Below are 21,428 nucleotides of genomic sequence, written 5' to 3'. Positions count from 1 at the left end.
TACTGAACGACTGAGTCGTGTCCATAGATACAGAACAAAAATACTGAACGACTGTATAGCGTCTCTAGTAACCCTAGATTTGTGTCAGGGTCTATATATTGTGGAAGGATAAACTAGTATAAATAAATTCATCAAAATAATGTTTTTAATGAAAATATGTCGATCATTATTTGAATATGTTGGTAACCCGTTCTATAAAAGTGATAATGCCCTCGAAGGCGGTGTTTGGAGCATATATTGCCACAGTTTGCTGGACTTCCGACTTCGTCTCGGGCCTAACAACACCCGTGCCAATATATCATCCAAACACCAGCTTTGAGGGCATTATCACTTATGACCATTTTTTTTTTTACTGTTCTAATTACATTGGTAACCAGTTTATAATAGTAATAAGGCACCTCGGGGGGGTTGTGGTATATGGCCAATATACCACAGCTAAGTGCAGTGTCCAGGCACTCCACCTTGCGTCGTGCTTAAGAACAGCTCGTAGCCCTGGTATATTGGCCATATACCACACCTACTCGGGCATTATAGCTCTGTGGGACAAACACGTTAGACAAATCATTTTCTTCTCTGACATCCTGTTTACTAGGGTTGTTCGTGGCAGTCAGTTTACCTAGTTTCGCTGACATTCATTCTATGTGTTGCAAGAAACCACGTTGAATCGCGTTCAGTTTATTCCATCAACACCACCAACAGATCTACGGAGTCGTTGCGTCTAGGAAGCGATCAAATGGATTGTTATTGGACGAAAAAAGATTTGCCCCGCCCAAAGCAGATACTCCGATTGGATATTTAAATAGGAAATCTGCGGTATTGATTTCTCATTGGCCGTAGGATATTTCTTACAGTTGGACAGATCAACATGGACTGTCGGGATGGATGCAGGTACGAAGTCTTTTTCAAGAAAATCAAAGATTGAACGTTTTTTGTTGTATATTAGCCAGCCATTTGTAGATTGCTATATTTCATACAGGATTCCAATTTCTACATCAGTTGAGGTTTAACGTTACATGTTATATGTTGAATGTGAATTTAAAAATAGTCAGTAGCTAGCTAGCTAGCCAGTTAACGTTAGCTATCAACCAACTAGTCATCGCAATCAACCCAGACAGACAGCCTAAACTATTATTAGTCTAGCTAAACAAGCAATCGGTCTATTTTGGACTGAAAACAACAACAACAACAAACGAACGTTAAGGCTACTTTCTGTCCTTGACATCAGTTAGCGAGCAGAACTGGGTCCATGGCTTCCTAGAAAAGTCGTTTTTAGCGTATACGCCTATGTAAACCAACGTTATTGTTCAGTGTCACTAGCTAGGTATTTACCGACAACTGCTGAAAGGATGGTCACATAGCTAGCAAGCCAAATGTATTCGCAATGTCATTCTCTGTCGCAATCCCATCCTTGGCTATCTAGCCAAGCCAGCTAGCTAGCTAGTTCAGCTGTCAAACTGCATTGAGTGAGTGAGTGAGTGAGTGAGTGAGTGAGTGAGTGAGTCTGTTTTGCCATTCTGAAAGTGCTTGGACCATGGCTAATAGTCCTAATGTTATTTAAATCAATATACAATCAACTGTCACAGTGGTCATTTGTATGAAGATGACAAAATCAGAATATGAATGATTCCTGTGTGTGTGTGTGTGTGTGTGTGTGTGTGTGTGTGTGTGTGTGTGTGTGTGTGTGTGTGTGTGTGTGTGTGTGTGTACGCACGCTATGTAGCAAGGTGTTCTGAATCAAATGTACTTATATATTTCAGCTACTCTCACATACGACACACTTGGCTTTGGAGAGTTTGAAGATTTTCCAGAGACCTCAGAGCCTGTTTGGATCTTGGGGAAAGAATTCAACGCACTCACAGGTAATTGGATACATCAGATCAGCTAGGTGGTGTCAATGTTGTGTGTTTTTTTTTTTGTGTGTGTCCTTGTCACGTTACTGTGAAATATGGAATGATTCCATTAGTCATAATGTAAATGCAGAAGTATAGACCTACAGAACAAACACATAGGTCTATCTACAGTACATAGATGGTACATAAAGGCATACAGCCAGCAGCAAAAGACTAATCTGAATACCAGTCTTTTTTAAGCTAACATTCCACTCCTGTCATTTGCTAAAGAGACTGTCCTTTCATCTCAAGGTTCAATATGCAGCTTAACGGATTTTATTCTTGGCGTGAAGATATTTCAACATGTCTAGACGATTTTAAAGGCTACGCTGATCGCTTGTGTTTGGCTGCCAAATGTATAGGTGTCCCCATAGGCCTAATGTTTTAAAATGAAGGGAATGTGATCATAATTATTATTTTAGTTATCCACGGTAGATGTCCCTCCTAATGAAAAAGGCTTCCCATCCTGCTGATGTGAGCTGCTGGACATCACACTGGCACTTGTGTGTTTATGGAGGAGAAAGTGAACTTGCAATTTTCAAAACTGAGCTCAGTGGGGAATCTGGGATTTGCCTACGTCAACAGCCAGGGTTTCATTAAAAATGCCTAGGCACTATACTTTTTTTATTGCACATTTTTTAATTAAACTGACAAATATCTGGCATGCATAGCACAGGTGGTGGTTGCCTAAACTCAATGTAGCAAGGGAGCAGATGACACTGAGTATACAAAACATTAGGAACACCTGTTCTTTCCATGACACAGACTAACCAGGTGAATCCAGGTGAAAGCTATGATCCCTTATTGATGTCACTTGTTAAATCCACTTCAATCAGAGTATATGAAGGGGAGGAGACATGGTTAAAGAAGGATTTTTAAGCTTTGAGACAATTTTCAATGGCTGTGTAAAGTTGCTGGATATTGGCTGGAACTGGAACACGCCGTCGTAGAAGTTGATCCAGAGCATCCCAAACATTCTCAATGAGTGACATGTCTGGTGTGTATGCAGGCCATGGAAGAACTGGGACATTTTCAGCTTCAAGGAATTATGTACAGATCCTTGTGACATGGGGCTGTGCATTATCATGCTGAAACGTGAGGTGATGGCAGCGGATGAATGGGCCTCAGGATCTCATCATGGTATCTCAGAATGCCCAATGTTAGAATATTTCCAGTCAAATTCATGAATTAAGTTAGAATGTTTTCCTATCAGTCTAATTTGCATAAACATTGTGATTTGAATGATAGCTGTGAGGGTTATCAAATCCTCTGATATTCTCGAGTTCCATAATGATAGAATTTGAAGGTTGCCGAAAGTCCGTTGTCTTTGGCAAATGGCACGAGTGCCAAGGAGTAGCTGAATAGAGACGGCAACCAGGCTATAACAGAAGGCAGACTTTCTTAGCTAACTCATTGTATTTGTTTTATCCAGAAAAGGATGACATTCTTTCAGATGTCACTTCACGATTATGGTTCACCTACAGAAAAAACTTCCCACCCATTGGTGAGTAGACCAATCCTACTGTAGCTAGCCACAGAATAAACCAACGTACTACAGTAGCAGAGCTGTCATTTTTGATTGTAATGCCAATAAGATTAGCCCGTCAGGTACAGATTGTTTCAATGTGTTCCAGGAGGGACAGGGCCTACGTCCGACACAGGCTGGGGCTGCATGCTGCGATGTGGACAGATGATCCTAGGCGAGGCCCTGGTCTGCAGGCATCTAGGCCGAGGTATGGATGACTGCTTTACTAATTCTTTGGCGTCATCTGCTCCCTGAAGCATACAGCTAGTGGTATTCCTTCAACGTTAGCTTCTATTATTCAAGATGTACTGCCCCCCCCCCCCCCCCCGAATTATCTCTGTCACTGTGTGGTACAGATCTCTTATTGCGCTGTACTAAAGTACTCTGTTCAATAGAGCACTTGTTTCACACAGCAAATGATAATGGTGTTTTTGTTAAGCAGACTGGAGATGGGTGAGAGGTCAGCCTCCGAGAGGAGAGTACATCGGTATCCTCAACGCCTTCCTTGACAAGAAAGACAGCTACTATTCTTTACATCAAATCGGTGAATACTGACGTGCAATTCATTCAATTTAAACTACTTTATTTTTTTTCTTGCTTATCAAATTGGAAAATAGTTTTCTTTTTGATTTGTAATCTCATACAATGATGCACTGATTCAGTCATACTTTATATTTAGAAATGGATGGGTGGTATTTCTTACAAAAGTAGTGTGTTTCTTACACCCACTACAATATGACAAATATAAACACTGACCAAGTCAGTCATCTTTATCTTTACTAGGATGACAGCATTGGTATAACAGCATCTTTTATCTTTTATCAACTTACATCAGTTGTCTGTGTACTGCAGCCCAGATGACATCATCATCATCATTAGGATGGCACTAACATCAGTTGTGTGTCTGTGTACTGCAGCCCAGATGGGAGTCGGGGAGGGGAAGTCTATAGGCCAGTGGTACGGACCGAACACAGTGGCACAGGTACTGAAGTAAGTACAGTGAGCTCCTCACTTAGTGTCTAGATCAGCGCTCTCCAACCCTCTTCATGGAATGGAGAGCCACCCTCCTTTTGGTTTTAACTCCAACCCTGTTCCTGGAGAGGTACCCTCCTGTAGGTTTTAACTCCAACCCTGTTCCTGGAGAGCCACCCTCCTTTTGGTTTTAACTCCAACCCTGTTCCTGGAGAGATACCCTCCTGTAGGTTTTAACTCCAACCCTGTTCCTGGAGAGATACCCTCCTGTAGGTTTTCACTCCAACCCTGTTCCTGGAGAGATACCCTCCTGTAGGTTTTAACTCCAACCCTGTTCCTGGAGAGATACCCTCCTGTAGGTTTTCACTCCAACCCTGTTCCTGGAGAGATAACCAACAGGACGGTAGCTGTCCAGGAACAGGGTTGGAGTGAAAACCTACAGGAGGGTATCTCTCCAGGAACAGGGTTGGAGTTAAAACCTACAGGATGGTATCTCTAGATGATCATCTAGTTACTAGATTATGACTGTACACTTTCAGCCTGATTTAAGACTAGTCCTGGATAAAAAAATAAAATCATGCTCAATGAAGAATTAGTCCAGGATCTGTCTTAACCCATGTCAGGAAATCAGTCCCTTAGTGTTTACAGTCAACGTCTAAAACTGTTGAATATTGTCCGTCTTGCCCTCAGGAAACTAACTGTGTTGAATGTTATCCGTCTTGCCCTCAGGAAATTAACTGTGTTTGACTCGTGGAGTCGTCTGGCTGTACATGTTGCTATGGACAACACCGTGGTGATGAAGGAGATCAGTGAGTAGTGAACACAGTCATGATACTTCATCATTACCACTATGCCTTATCAACGTATAGAACATTCCATGACCATAGACTGACCCGGTGAAAGCTATGATCCCTTATTGATATCTCTTGATCAATCCACTTAAATCAGTGTAGATGAAGAGGAGGAGACGAGTTAAATATATATTTTTTTTAAGCCTTAAGACAATTGAGACATGGTTTGTGTATGTGTGCCATTCAGAGGGTGAATGGGCAGGACAAAAGATTTGTGTCTTTGAACGGGGTATGGTAGTAGGTGCCAGATGCACCGGTTTGAGTCAAGAACTGCAACGCTGCTGGGTTTTTCACACTCAACAGTTTAATGTGTGTATCAAGAATGGTCCACCACCCAAAGGACATCCAGCCAACCTGACAGGACTGTGGGAATCATTGGAGTCAACATGGACCAGCATCCCTGTGGAACACTTTCAACACTTTATAGAGACCAGGCCCTGACGAATTGAGGCTGTTCTGAGGGCCGAAGGGGGTCCCACTCAATATTAGGAAGGTGTTCCTAATGTTTTGTTCACTCAGTGTATGTCGTTAATCAGAATGAATCAGTCATGGTACTTCTAGGGGTGTAGTCCTGCTGGAGCGCTGCTCCCTCACCTTTTTCAATCTGAGAAGACACGGAGCTGGTAATACCAATTCTGGGAAATTTAATTCTGATCAATAATAATTAATTACTACTAAAATTAAATGAAAAATGATAGAATGACAAACCCTGAAATCTGTACAGCAGTCGAGGTTAATGATGGTTTCTTCTCTCTCTGTACAGCAGCCTAGAGGTTAATGGTCTTCTCTCTGACGCTGGCGAGAATGTTGAACTATAGGCTATATCTGTCCACTGCAAAGGCTTGACCTCTTTGGCCAATCAGAAAGTTGGAAAAAAAAAAAATATATATATATATATATATATATATATATATATATATATATATATATATATATATATATATATATATATATATATATATATATATATATATATATATTTTCACCATGTGTCTGCCTTGATAGTCATAAAACTCCACAGACCTCCTCAGTGGAACCCAGAACGAAATGTGACCACTTGGTTACGGCGACACACAAACCAGCGTGGAGCCTGACCCTATCTGGAAGTTGGTGTAACCCTGCTTGGAATATTTAGCTGCTATTGGTTGAGAATGATGCATGACCTGTTTCTAGATTGGTCAAGTTGGAGGTCATCAGGCATTTAGGTTCTAGTTTATTGAGATGCATAAATACACCACACCAAAATATATATATTTTTTTTTTGTCAGTTTTAAAATAGATTTCCTGTAATTCTACACAGTAATGATTTATGTCCACTACTTGATGAATTGGTTTGATTTAATCTATGCAAATAAATTCAAAGAAATGATAAGTCACCTCTTTTTTTTATTTTAAATTCTTATTCTGTAATCGGGTATATTATAAACGTGTTCAAGCGACTTAAGTGTATTTATGATACAGCGTGTAAGCTATACAATGCTTCGCAATGATATTAACCTATTTCTATTTACAGTGTATTCAGAGAACTTTTTCCACATTTTGTTTTACGTTACAGCCTTATTTTAAAATTGATTAAATATTATTTTCCACCTCATCAATCTACACACAATAACCCATAATGACATCGCAATAACCCATAATGACATCACAATACCCCATAATGACATCACAATACCCAATAATAAGTAAAAACAGGTTTTTCGATTTTTGTTGTTGTTGCCAATATCACATTTACATAAGTATTCAGACCCTTTACTCAGTACTTTGTTGAAGCACCTTTGGCAGCGATTACAGCCTCGAGTCTTCTTGGGTATGACGCTACAAGCTTGACACACCTGTATTTGGGGAGTTTCTCCCATTCTTCTCTGCAGATCCTCTCAAGCTCTGTCAGGTTGAATTGGGAGCGTCGCTGCACAGCTATTTTCAGGTCTCTCCAGAGATGTACATTGCTCCGTTCATCTTTCCCTCGATCCTGTCTAGTCTCCCAGTCCCCGCCACTGAAAAACATCCCCACAGCATGATGCTGCCACCACCATGCTTCACCGTAGGGATGGTGCCAGATTTCCTCCAGATGTGACGTTTGGCATTCAGGCTAAAGAGTTCAATCTTAGTTTCATCAGACCAGAGAATCTTGTTTCTCATGGTCAGAGTCCTTAGATGCCTTTTGGAAAACTCCAAGCGGGCTGTCATGTGCCTTTTACTGAGGAGTGGCTTCCGTCTGGCCACTTTACCATAAAGGCCTGATTGGTGGAGTGCTGCAGAGATAGTTGTCCTTCTGGAAAGTTCTCCCATTTCCACAGAGGAACTCTGGAGCTCTGTCAGAGTGACCATTGAGTTCTTGGTCACCTCCCTGACCAAGGCCCTTCTCCCCCGATTGATCAGTTTGGCCAGGCAGCCAGCTGTAGAAAGTCTTGGTGGTTCCAAACTTCTTCAATTTTAGAATGATGGAGGCCACTGTGTTCTTGGCCTTCAATGCTGCAGACATTTTTTGGTACCCTTCCCCAGATCTGTGCCTCGACACAATCCTGTCTCGGAGCTCTACAGACAATTCCTTCGACCTCATGGCTTGGTTTTTGCTCTGACATGCACTGTCAACTGTTGGACCTTATATAGACAGGTGTGTGTGCCTTTCCAAACCATGTCCAATCAATTGAATTTACCACAGGTGGACTCCAATCAAGTTGTAGCAACATCAAGGATGATTAATGGAAACAGGATACACCTGAGCTTAATTTCGAGTCTTATAGCAAAAGGTCTGAATACCTAAGGTATGTTTTACATACATTTGCAAAAATTCCTCAACCAGTTTTCGCTTTGTCATTATGGGGTACTGTGTGTAGATTAATGAGGAAAAATAATTGAATCCATTTTAGAATAAGGCTGTAAAGTAACAAGGTGGGAATACGGAAGGTGTCTGAATACTTTGTGAATGTGTTGTACATTAGGGTATAGCCTCCAAATAGCTATTCCACGTAGTCATAGACCTATTAGCCAGCAGCATACCACCCTGCATCCCACTGCTGGCTTGCTTCTGAAGCTAAGCAGGGTTGGTCCTGGTCAGTCCCTGGATGGGAGACCAGATGCTGCTAGAAGTGTTGTTGGAGGGCCAGTAGGAGGCACTCTTTCCTCTGGTCTAAAAAAATATCCCAATGCCCCTGGGCAGTGATTGGGGACCTTGCCCAGTGTAGGGTGCCGTCTTTCAGATGGGACGTTAAACAGGTGTCCTGACTCTCTGAGGTCATTAAAGATCCCATGATACTTATTTTAAGAGTCGGGGTGTTAACCCCGGCTAAATTCCCAATCTGGCCCTCATACCATCATGGCCATCTAATCATCTACAGTTTACAATTGGCTCATTCATCCCCCTCCTGTAACTATTCCCCAGGTTGTTGTTGTAAATGAGGATGTGTTCTCAGTCAACTTACCTGGTAAAATAACGGTATAAAAAAAATATATTAGGATATAGGCCTACAAATAGCTATACCATGTAGTCATAGGCCTACTGCAAATTCTTGTTGTTTGGCCAGATGTCAGCGCTATCCTTCAGCACCAGAAGTTGGTTCTTTACCACACAGTGTGCTCCAATCTGATGGCTTCGCCTAATAAGCCTACTGATGTTATTGTTATTTTTTTTATTTTTATTTAAAGATTCACTTTACAATGGTCCTCATTTTATTAAAGTTAGTTAAAAGCTGAATCAATGTTTGCAAGACCACAATTATGAATGAGTATTTTACATAACAGAACTGAATATAATAGCATAGCCTATATAAACCTTACTGTTAAACCAAAAATTGCAACTTTTTAATTAGATTTTAGGATGGATAGCTGAAGCAAAATAGTAAAAAAATATTTCCGCCAAAACTCGGAGCGCGCCACTAGGCGCAAAATACAAGAAAGGCTAATGGTTTAACATCATCTGCTAGAATTCGCTCATGAAACAGTAATTCAATAACAATCTGATTGAGATTAATCAAATGAGTCGCATGCAGATACAGTTTCACTGGTATTTTTTAATTACAGTACCAGTCAAAAGTATTTGTACTATTTTCTACATTTGTAGAATAATAGTGAAGACAAACTATGAAATAACACATATGGAATCATGTAGTAACCAAAAGTGTTAAACAAATCAAAATGTATTTATATTTGAGATTCTTCAAAGTAGCCACCCTTTGACAGCTTTGCACATTCTTGGCATTCTCTCAACCAGCTTCATGAGGTAATTACCTGGAATGTGTTTAAATTAACAGGTTGCCTTGTTAATTTGTGTAATTTCTTTCCATCTTAATGCGTTTTGAGACAATCAGTTGTGTTGTGATAATGTAGGGGTGGTATACAGAATATAGCCCTATTTGGTAAAATACCAAGTCCATATTATGTCAAGAACAGCTCAAATAAGCAAAGATAAATGACAGTCCATCATTATTTTAAGACATGAAGCTCAGTCAATCCGGAAAATTTCAAGAACGTTGAAAGTTTCTTCAAGTGCAGTCGCAAAAACCATCAAGCGCTATGATGAAACTGGCTCTCATGAGGACCGCAACTGGAGAGAAAGACACCGAGTTACCTCTGCTGCAGAGAGTTCATTACAGTAACAGACACATCTCAACATCGACTGTGAACCAGGCCTTCATGGTTGCATTGTTGCAAAGAAACCACTACTAAAGGACACCAATAAGAAGAGACTTGCTTGGGCCAAGAAACACGAGCAATGGACATTAGACAGGTGGAAACCTGTCCTTTTGGTCTGATGAGTCAAAATTTGAGATTTTTGGTTCCAACCGCCGTGTCTTTGTGAGACACAGAGTAGGTGAATGGATGATCTACGCATGGTGGGAACCACACGTGAAGCATGGAGGAGGAGGTGTTATGGTGTGGGGGTGATTTGCTGGTGACATTGACAGTGATTTATTTAGAATTCAAGGCACACTTAACCAGCATGGCTACCAGAGCATTCTGCAGCAATACACCATGCATTCTGATTTGCGCTTAGTGGGATTATCATTTGTTTTTCAACAGGACAATGACCCAACACACCTCCAGGCTGTGTAAAGGCTATTTGACCAATAGTGAGAGTAATGGAGTGCTGAATCAGATGACCTGGTCTCCCTCAACCCAATTGAGATGGTTTGGGATGAGTTGGACCGCAGAATGAAGGAAAAGCAGCCAACAAGTGCTCAGCATATGTGGGAACTTCAAGACTGTTTTAAATGCATTCCAGGTGAAGTTGGTTGGGGAAAATGCCAAGAGTGCGCAAAGGGTGGCTACTTTGAAGAATCTAAAATATCTGAAATATATTTTAATTTAACACTTTTTTGGTTACAACATGATTCCATATCTTCACTATTATAGTAAAAAAAAAAAAAAACCTTGACTGAGTAGGTGTGCAAATAGCACTACACCACTGGGTATTTCCCTTCTGCAAATCAGATCACGACTCCATTTTGCTCCTCCCTTCCTATAGGCAGAAACTCAAACAGGAAGTACCCATGTTAAGGTCGGAATCCATGCTTCAAGATTGTTTTGATCACGCGGACTGGGATATATTCCGGGTAGCCTCGGAGAATAACATTGATGTATACACAGTGACTGAGTTCATCAGAAAGTGTATAAGAGGATGTTGTTCCCACTGTGACTATTAAAACCTACCCAAATCAGAAACCGTGGATAGATGGCAGCATTCACGCTAAACTGAAAGTGCGAACCACCGCATTTAACCATGGAAAGGTGACTGGGAATATGGCCGAATACAAACAGTGTAGTTATTCCCTCCGTAAGGCAATCAAACAGGCAAAACGTCAGTACAGAGACAAAGTGGAATCGGAATTCAACGGCTCAGACACGAGATGCATGTGGCAGGGTCTACAGATAATCACGCATTTCAATGGGAAAGCCTGCCACGTCGCGGACACCAATGTCTTGCTCCCGGACAAGCTAAACCCCTTCTTCGCCCGCTTTGAGGATAACACAGTGCCATCAACGCGGCCCGCTCCCATGGACCGTGGGCTCTCGTTCTCCGTGGCCGACATGAGTAAGACATTTTAAGCGTGTTAACCCTCGCCAGGCTGCCGGCCCAGACGGCATCCCTAGCTGCGTCCTCAGAGCATGCGCAGACCAGCTGGCTGGTGTGTTTACGGACATATTCAATCTCTCCCTACCCCAGTCTGCTGTCCCCACTTGCTTCAAGATGTCCACCATTGTTCCTGTTCCCAAGAAAGCAAAGGCAACTGAAATAAACGACTATCACCTCGTAACACTCACTTCTGTCATCATGAAGTGCTTTGAGAGGCTAGTTAAAGATAATATCACCTCCACCTTACCTGACAACCTAGACCCACAACAATTTGCTTACCGCCTCAATAGATTCATAGACGATGCAATCGCCATTTGCACTGCACACTGCCCTATTTCATCTGGACAAGAGGAATACATATGTAAGAATGCTGTTCATTGACTATAGCTCAGCATTCAACATCATGGTACCCTCCAAGCTTATCATTAAACTCGGGGCCCTGGGTCTGAACCCCACCCTGTGCAACTGGGTCCTGGACTTCCTAACGGGCCGCCCCCAGGTGGTGAAGGTAGAACACCTCCACTTCGCTGATCCTCAGCACTGGGGCCCTACAAGGGTGTGTGCTCAGCCCCCTCCTGTACTCCCTGTTCACCCATGATTGCGTTGCCATGCATGCCTCCAACTCAATTATCAAGTTTGCAGACGACAACCGTAGTAGGCTTGATTACCGACAATGACAACAAAATGAAGGAGCTGATCATGGACTTCAGGAAACAGCAGAGGGATCACATGTATTTATAGTGCTCCCTCACCTAATGAACTAGTACTAGACCACTGGGTACTTCATGATTACCACTATGCCTCATCAATGTATAGAACATGTGGTTAAAGACGGGGGCATCAACTGTTACTCCTAACGTTAACATAATCCCATTTTTTTTTTAAATGTTTTTGTCAGTGCAGTCCAGGTAACCCTATTGGATCTTATGGACCACCTATAGACCAGTCTCCACCATAATTATAGATGGGAACAGGCTATTTTTTATTTATGAGATGAGAGCTAGACTAATGATATTTGACCTCTCCTCCTCTCCCCCAGAGCGGGTGTGTATTTACACAAAATGTATTATGTTTTTCCTCACCAGAGCAGTTGTGTATGCCCTGGCTGGACTATGGTGGAGCAGCGTGTGCAGAGCCCCCGGGGTGGATGCCGAAGCATAACGGCTGCCTGGAGGGGGCCTGTGCCCTGGCTGAGGAGGAGACGGCTCTCTGGAAGCCCCTGGTCCTTCTCATCCCTCTCAGGCTGGGCCTGAGCGACATCAACAAGGCCTACATCGAGACCCTGAAGGTGGGACAGAGTGGCCAATCATACCAAAACAATACACAATTGCATTGAATTGACATGTAGACACAGTCAGTTTGATTGTTAAATGACCAGAACGTCACCTGCTACTGTTTAAAGGCTCAGCCATTGCCAATTTTTTTTTTTTTAATTACCTCTCTGTGTCTCTTCTAACAGCAATGCTTCCAGCTGCCTCAGTCCCTGGGTGTCATCGGAGGAAAACCCAACAGTGCCCATTACTTCATAGGCTATGTTGGTATGTCCTGTATACTAACCACACATCTGAAGAAAAAAATTATTTGCTTCTTAAAAAGTCTTAAAACACATTTGCTTACTAGCTCCTCTGAGTCGTTCACCTAAAAACAGACACTGTGCAGCCTTGTCATTTGCTGAACATATTTTTGATATCCAGACATTCTATGTACACTACCGTTGAAAAGTTTGGGGGTCACTTAGAAAATGTCCTTGTTTTTGAAAGAAAAAACACATTATAGAAAGTGGAGTGGGAGGCCCCGGTGCACAACTGAGCAAGAGGACAAGTACATTTTAGTGTCTCGTTTGAGAAACAGACGCCTCACAAGTCCTCAACTGGCAGCTTCGTTATATAGTAACCGCAAAACACCAGTGTCAACGTCAACAGTGAAGAGGCGACTCTGAGATGCTGGCCTTCTAGGCAGAGTTGCAAAGAAAGCCATATCTCAGACTGGCCAATAAAAATAAAAGATTAAGATGGTCAAAAGAACACAGTCACTGGACAGAGGAACTCTGCTTAGAAGGCTAGCATCTCGGAGTCGCCTCTTCACTGTTGACGTTGAGACTGGTGTTTTATGGGTACTATTTAATGAAGCTGCCAGTTGAGGAGTTGTGAGGCGTCTCTCAAACTAGACACTCTAATGTACTTGTCCTCTTGCTCAGTTGTGCACCGGGGCCTCCCACTCCACTTTCTATTCTGTGTTTTTCTTTAAAAAACAAGGACATTTCTAAGTGACCCCAAACTTTTGAACGTTAGCGTATACACTGAGTATACTAAACATTAGGAACGCCTTCCTAATATTCAGTTGCACCCCCCTTTTCCCCTCAGAACAGCCTTAATTTGTCTAGTTTGAGAGACTCCACAAGGTGTCGAAAGCTTTCCACAGGGATGCTGGCCCATGTTGACTCCAATGAGCATGGCACCTACTAATACCATACCCCGTTCAAAGACACTTAAATATTTAGTCTTGCCCATTCACCCTCTGAATGGCACACATACACAAACCATGTCTCAAGGCTTAAAAATCCTTCTTTAACCATGTCTCCTCCCCTTCATCTACACTGATTGAAGTGGATTTAACAGGTGACATCAATAAGGGATCATAGCTTTCACCTGGATTCACCTGGTCAGTCTATGTCATGGAAAGAGCAGGTGTTCATAATGTTTTGTACACTCCGTGTGTCTGTAATTCCAATACACCTCTGACTGGTCTCTTTACTGTATGTCCCCTATCCTATCTCTCCCCCCCCCCCCCCAGGAGAGGAGTTGATCTACCTGGACCCCCACACCACCCAGTCTGCAGTAGAGCCCTGTGAGGACAGCCAGGTCCCTGACGACACCTACCACTGTCAGCACCCGCCGTGCCGCATGCACATCTGTGAAATAGACCCCTCCGTCGCAGTGGTAAGAAGGACTGAGGCAGGGCCTATGTAGGTCTAAGAAGGACAGAGGCAGGGCCTATGTAGGTCAAAGAAGGTTGGAGCAATACTTTAGCTTACTGGCTGCAGGTACAACTCCATTTTCTGGGTGACCTAAATATTGACTCGTTTTCATCAAGCTGCCCACTCAAGGAAAAAGCTTCAAACAGTAACCAGTGCCTGTAACCTGTTTCAGGTTATCAGTCAACCTATCAGGGTAGTTACAAACAGCACAGGAATTAAATCATCAACATGTATTGATCACATCTTTACTAATGCTGCAGAAATCTGCTTTAAAGCGGTATCCAAATCCATCAGATGTAATGATCATAATATAGTAGCCGCATCTAGAAAAACCCAATGTGCCAAAGGCTGGGCCTATTGTAGTGTATAAGAGATGATACAACAGGTTCTGTAGGGATTCCTATGTTGAAGATATAAAGAGTATTTATTGGTGTGATGAGGAGCCATCAGACGCTGCACTTGATTCCTTTAATTGGGTCTTCCCACATACTGATAACCCATTTTTAAAGGGATACTTTGGGATTTTGGCAATGAATCCCTTTACCTACTATAGAGGAGAAAAATATAAAGGTCTTTATACACAGTGTACAAAACATTAAGAACACCTTCCTAAAGTGTCGTTACGCTCCCTCCGCCGCTGCAGTTCTTGACAGAAACCGGTGCGCCTGGCACCTACTACCGAAGGCCCGTTCAAAGGCACTTAATGGCACACACAATCTGAATGGTACACATACACAATCCATGTCTCAAGGCTTACAAATCATTCTTTAATCCTGTCTCCTCCCCTTCATCTACACTGATTTGAAGTGGATTTAATAAGGTATCAACTTCCTTCAAACTTCATGCAGAGACATACAGATGGTATCCACGAGTCCATCTGGCTCTGGGGAAATGGATACAGAGCTTCATTGCTAAAATCCCTGATTATCCCTTTAAGAAACTGACTGTAAAAATGGCTAAATCTCTGTGGATTGATGAGGAATTAAAACATTTAAGGACAAGGCAAAAGGAATGGCAAATAAGTCTGGCTCCACAGCCGATTGGCAAACGTACTGTAAATTGAAAAATCATGTGACTAAACAACAATAATATACTGTACTATGAAATATAGAAATTATATTAAGGATGATGGTTAAAAAAAACTTTGGAGTGCCTTCATTTAAATTTTACTCAAAAAGGAGAACTCCGTTCCATGACTGAACACAAATGACTGAAAGAAATAAGAAGATTATGGGATCTGTTTTGTTAGACTTCATTGCGGCTTTTGACATTATCGATCATAGTCTGCTGTTGAAAAATTCCCATCTGTTATAGCTTTACATCCTCTGCTATAGAGCAACAGAACCATGACTACACGGAACTCTTCCACATCAAGTGAGCAGTAAAATCAGATTTAAAAAAAATAATAATTAAAAAACACAACACCTCACGGCACAACGCGGAAAGTGAAGAGACACAAACTCGCACACTAACTCAAGCACTCTAGACTGTAGTGTTGTGGATTTTATATTGTACATTTGTAATAGTTATAATATCTTGTATTGTTGTGGATTTTATGTGGTACATTTGGAATAGAGTTATAATATCTTGTATGATGTACTGTTTTATTTACAACGTTGTGTTGTGAGGTAACTTTTTATTTTATTTTTTTTAAACTCTTATTGCACCCCAGCAAGAGGTGAGAATTCTAATAAACACTAATGCTAGCATTAGCAAAAGCTAATTCTGATGACCACTATTTGAAGTGAATGGCTAAATGCCTCTAAGTTGGTTATTTATGATTCTAGTTCGATAGATGTGTTTTTTATTTTGCTGTAACAGATTGTTTTATTAACACAGTAAAGTAGACAATTCTACAGTTGTCTTGTTTTCTGATGTTCACCAGGGTTTCTTCTGTAGAACGGAGGATGACTTCGATGACTGGTGTATGCGTATCCGAAAGGTACAGTACGCTGTTTTCCCTATGAGGTTAAAGGAAAAATGCACCCCAAAACCAACTCATTCCTTTTAATTTACATATATTGTTTTCACATTGTTAAATAATACTGTTTCATTTTTGCATTATAATAATGTTGGTAGCAACATGGAAAATCGTTGTGGAAATATGTTGCAGCTCAAGTAGACTACAAAACCCACAATGCAATGCTGTCTCTATGGGCTGGCTGGCTAGCTAGCTAGGTAGCTAGCAATCGTAGCTACACACAATAATATCAAAGACAATATCAGCATGTGAAGTAGCTAGTTAGCTTTCAATTTAGTCTACAAGCTCACCGTGTTCAACTTGCAGATCGATGTTCCTCAGAGTGGAGTCTGACCTGTACTTTTGAGGAGATGGGGAAACGCTGCCTATGCTACGTCAATAGGCCGCACAGTGCATTCTGGGCGATTCTGGGACAAAGAATGCTCTCTCTCCTTCAAGGACTGAATGGGAGTCTATTAGGCGCTAGCTCAAAAACCCAACAATAGTACACATTTTTGTCAAGAAAAAGTACAACATTACAAATCTTTCAATATTGCTAAATTTTTTTGATCAATGGCTCATTCGAGAGAACATTCTCCTGAGTTATGCCAACGGCCAGTATTGTAATCTGACATGTATGATAGGAAAAAATAAATTAAAAAAATCATATTCCAATTAACTTCCGGTGTAGTGAGAGAGACTTTTATCACAGTGCTACATCGTACCGGTCGGATTTCTGTCTGCTTAAACGCCAATAGCTCAGATAAACATGAAATGACCCTGGGAATCGATAGAACATCACTCAAGAGATGCATTTAAAAACAATATAACATTCAAAATGGGTGAATCTTTCCTTTTTTTTTTTTTAAGAATTCACCTTCACACTCAACTGATTTTCTGATGTGTTCGTCCCTATTCCTCTGGATCCCAGGAAGACTAGAGGTTCCTAAGGCGTCAGCTAATAGGGAATCTATAGAAAGAAAGTGGTAGTTCTACTGTGCTTCAGTTAGCCAGGCCCTGTGTGCATTGGGTCCTATGGTGCTGAGTGTATTATCTAACCTGTGTGTGTGTGTGTGTGTGTGTGTGTGTCCCTAGTTGTCCCACACTAGAGGAAGCCTGCCCATGTTTGAGCTGGTAGACTGTCAACCATCTCACTTCGCCTGCTCTGTAGACGTGCTCAACCTCACTCCGGGTAAATATCAAACACTTCTGTCTACATTCTACTTGACCTGTCGGGGAAGAGATATTCTCTTGACCTGTGGAGGGTCAGGGAAGGGATATTCTCTTGACCTGTGGGGGTCAGGGAAGGGATATTCTCTTGACCTGTGGGGGTCAGAGAAGGGATATTCTCTTGACCTGTGGGGGTCAGGGAAAGGATATTCTCTTGACCTGTGGGGGTCAGGGAAGGGATATTCTCTTGACCTGTGGGGGTCAGGGAAGAGATATTTTCTTGACCTGTGGGGGTCAGGGAAGAGATTTTCTTGACCTGTGGGGGTCAGGGAAGAGATATTCTCTTGACCTGTGGGGGGGGTCAGGGAAGGGATATTTTCTTGACCTGTGGGGGTCAGGGAAGAGATATTTTCTTGACCTGTGGGGGTCAGGGAAGAGATATTCTCTTGACCTGTGGGGGGGGTCAGGGAAGGGATATTTTCTTGACCTGTGGGGGTCAGGGAAGAGACATTCTCTTGATCTGTGGGGGTCGGGGAAGGGACATTCCCTTGACCTGTGGGGGTCGGGGAAGAGATATTCTCTTGACCTGTGGGGGGATCGGGGAAGGGATATTCTCTTGACCTGTGGGGGGGTCGGGGAAGGGATATTCTCTTGACCTGTGGGGGTCAGGGAAGAGACATTCTCTTGACCTGTGGGGGTCGGGGAAGGGACATTCTCTTGACCTGTGGGGGGGTCAGGGAAGGGGTCAGGGAAGGGATATTCTCTTGACCTGTGGGGGTCAGGGAAGGGACATTCTCTTGACCTGTGGGGGTCGGGGAAGAGATATTCTCTTGACCTGTGGGGGTCGGGGAAGAGATATTCTCTTGACCTGTGGGGGTCGGGGAAGAGATATTCTCTTGACCTGTGGGGGTCGGGGAAGGGATATTCTCTTGACCTGTGGGGGTCGGGGAAGGGACATTCTCTTGACCTGTGGGGGTCGGGGAAGGGACATTCTCTTGACCTGTGGGGGTCGGGGAAGGGACATTCTCTTGACCTGTGGGGGTCGGGGAAGGGACATTCTCTTGACCTGTGGGGGTCGGGGAAGAGACATTCTCTTGACCTGTGGGGGGGTCGGGGAAGGGACATTCTCTTGACCTGTGGGGGGGTCGGGGAAGGGACATTCTCTTGACCTGTGGGGGTCAGGGAAGGGACATTCTCTTGACCTGTGGGGGTCGGGGAAGAGACATTCTCTTGACCTGTGGGGGGGTCGGGGAAGGGACATTCTCTTGACCTGTGGGGGTCGGGGAAGGGATATTGTGATTTACTTCTCTTTACAGATGAGGCTGGAATTCAGTCAGAGGTGCGTTGTGGACAAGCGCGTTGCACTACCGACAAAGCGCCTTTTAAAGGCAATTTCCCTGACGTTCGCGGAGATCGCGTTCACGGTAAAATAACATTTAAAAAAAAAAACTGCTGACGTCGGCTCAAGTGGAAGTTACATTTTAAATGTCAAGAGCAGTGTGTTAATCTACAACACACTTTTTTAGCTTGAATCCTGAATCTGGGACATTATGTTGAGGACTAGATAATGTGATTTGATGTATCTACAGATTATACATGTGTTAAAAGACCATTGACGTGATAACGTTGCTAAATCCTTAATTTCTCACACTATCTCCCGTCTATAGATTTCTCAGACCGGTTGGAGCGGTTCTTTGATTCTGAGGATGAAGAGTTTGAGATCCTGTCCCTGTGACGAACAGGAGGAATACAGTTACTATCTGTCCTGGCAGGAAACCCCCCCCCCCCCGACGATTCTTCTCTGTATCAGAAGGGAAGCCATAGGGGACAGGAGATGACTGGTGACAACACTAGCCAGTCTGGCACCGATGGTGTAGTGATTGTGTCAAACAGTTGTCTTCTGGTCAGTCACTTGGTGCTCTCCGTGTCCAATGAGGAGACTCCTTGCTGCGAGGTGGTACCAGGTAGTGCTCGCCGTGTCCAATGAGGAAACTCCTTGCTGCGAGGTGTTACCGGGTAGCAGGAGCTCTCAGGAAACATTCAGTGCTACGTGCATCTTCACATTGTTTCTCCATTTTTTTTTAAGTCTTAATTCAGTTTCAGTGCATCTTCACATTGGTTCTCGATTTTAATGTCTTAACACATTAAATATTTCCTTTCATTAAGTCAGGGGTGTCAAACTCATTCCATGGAGGGCTGAGTGTCTGCAGGTTTTTAGGGAGGTTTCTCCCATTAAATGAAGACCTAGACAAATAGGTGATGGGAGTTCCTTACTAATTAGTGACCTGAATTCATTAATCAATTACAAGGGCGAATTATCGTCTGTGAAATGAGTTTGACACATGTGCTTTAAGTGATATGGTGCCTTTCTCCCCTAAACTGAATTACCATAACACACAACGGTGTCTTTAGGAACTTGGTTTACTCTGTACACTTGGCTTATGTCACTACCTGTATTGACTGATGTAAATTGTAAACCAAAATGTGGTTGAGTGAAATTTGCAGACAAAGTAGATTGCTTGTATTATAATTTCATTATTGAGAGTACCATTATGTCTAAAATCTCTGTACTGAACACTGGCTCATTTTTAAAGGTGATTTATTTCCTCTAACGACACATAAAGAATGGACATGTTAATGAAAATACAATTGAATAAGTTAAAGCTTGGACATTTTAATTTAGTAGTTTTGGGCTGTGCTCTTTAGAGAAATAAGGATTTGAAATAGTTGATTTTATACCCACTTAAATATTGTACAACATATCATCTTCATATTCAAGGTTTTTCCCTTCTCTGACCTCTGTTCATATTCAAGTCTTTTCCCTTCTCTGACCTCTTCTCCTTGTGTACAGGCAGTGTCAGATGGAATTGAGGCCAGTGTGTGATCTTTCTCTTTAAGAGGATATATCCCATTTAAGCTTCCTGCTCCTTAGACACCAGGGTCACGTTAATTCGGTACCAAACAGAAGAAAACAGACAAACAGGGAGGGATTACCTGGATAAGAAACACTTTATTTTTCTGTTGCAAACATTTTGCTACAGTGTGCCATAATGAACATGACCCTGTTAGCTCACTTCCACAGCTCCCCCGATAGGCTCATTCTCTGATGCATTAATGGCGTTTACACTGTGGTTGTTAATGTCTGTGCGCACATCTTCAAATGTTCTTGGCCGCATCAATCACCTAGGAGAAGAAAGACAAGAATATGACTCGTATCGATATCAACTGATCTACAGTGGGACTTAATTCAGTCTTTACTTGAGTTGAATTAAGAATGTTGGCTGGAAACCAAGGGCTGTGTTCATTAGTGCACACTGTAGCAAAACCTGAGGGCTTCTTATTGGACAAGTTCCAATAGTACCTCCCCGTTTCGCTCAGTTTGAGGGTTTTTATCCCTTTTGTACCTATTGAACACAACCCAAATCTCCCCAGAGCCACTTACATGCCAGTTGTGACAGCTGTTCAAACTTTCTGCTGTACGGCTTTCTGGAAGACGCTGGTCTCATATGTCATATCAAACTGGCCCCGCTGGGCCTCCTCCTCGGAGGGGTTGAGCTGAAGGAACATCACAGGGTCTGGCTTCGGCAGCCCCACGTCAGGCACCAGTCCAGACTGAAACCCTGTAGACCTACTGTAACAGCTGGTTGTTACTGGACTCTTTACCCTAGCCCTGGATTTATCTCATTGGGTTAAAAATGTCCTCCAGTATTTAAAAAAAAAACTTTTACTGTTGAAAAGTGATATCCCAAGTATAAATACAGTAAAGTACACACACTAAAGGGTACAAAAATGTTTGTCATGTATGTCATGACAACACCAGTGTAAAGGGTTAATAAAAGGAACATCTCAAAAGGTGGTCCAGGTACAGTACCAGTCGAAAGTTTTGGACACACCTACTCATTCCAGGGTTTTTCTTTATGTTTACTTGTTTTTACATTGTAGAATAATAGTGAAGACATCAAAACAGTAAAATAACACATATGGAATCATGTAGTAACCAAAAAAAGA

General features: G+C 42.5%; 1 protein-coding gene across 2 annotated transcripts; it reads left to right on the top strand.

Annotated features, from left to right (window-relative positions):
• The first annotated feature begins 772 nt into the window (after positions 1–772).
• Positions 773–20,083, top strand: LOC115151469 (cysteine protease ATG4B). Of its 2 annotated transcripts, XM_029695433.1 has the most exons (14): positions 773–888; positions 1,758–1,859; positions 3,322–3,393; positions 3,524–3,622; positions 3,857–3,958; positions 4,332–4,404; positions 5,116–5,195; positions 12,399–12,601; positions 12,773–12,851; positions 14,107–14,252; positions 16,176–16,232; positions 17,346–17,442; positions 18,737–18,844; positions 19,088–20,083. In XM_029695433.1, the coding sequence occupies exons 1-14, from the start codon at positions 879–881 to the stop codon at positions 19,153–19,155; spliced, it is 1,296 nt and encodes a 431-aa protein (XP_029551293.1). In that variant the 5' UTR covers positions 773–878; the 3' UTR covers positions 19,156–20,083. The 2 variants fall into 2 exon arrangements, with proteins under 2 accessions (XP_029551293.1, XP_029551294.1); XM_029695434.1 differs by lacking the exon at positions 18,737–18,844.
• Positions 20,084–21,428: the final 1,345 nt, after the last annotated feature.

Source organism: Salmo trutta, chromosome 17 (assembly GCF_901001165.1).
Source record: "Salmo trutta chromosome 17, fSalTru1.1, whole genome shotgun sequence".
In the NCBI taxonomy this organism is placed as follows: domain Eukaryota; kingdom Metazoa; phylum Chordata; class Actinopteri; order Salmoniformes; family Salmonidae; genus Salmo; species Salmo trutta.
The sequence above is the reverse complement of the archived record's forward strand: the minus strand, read 5'-3'. Positions and strand labels throughout refer to the sequence as shown.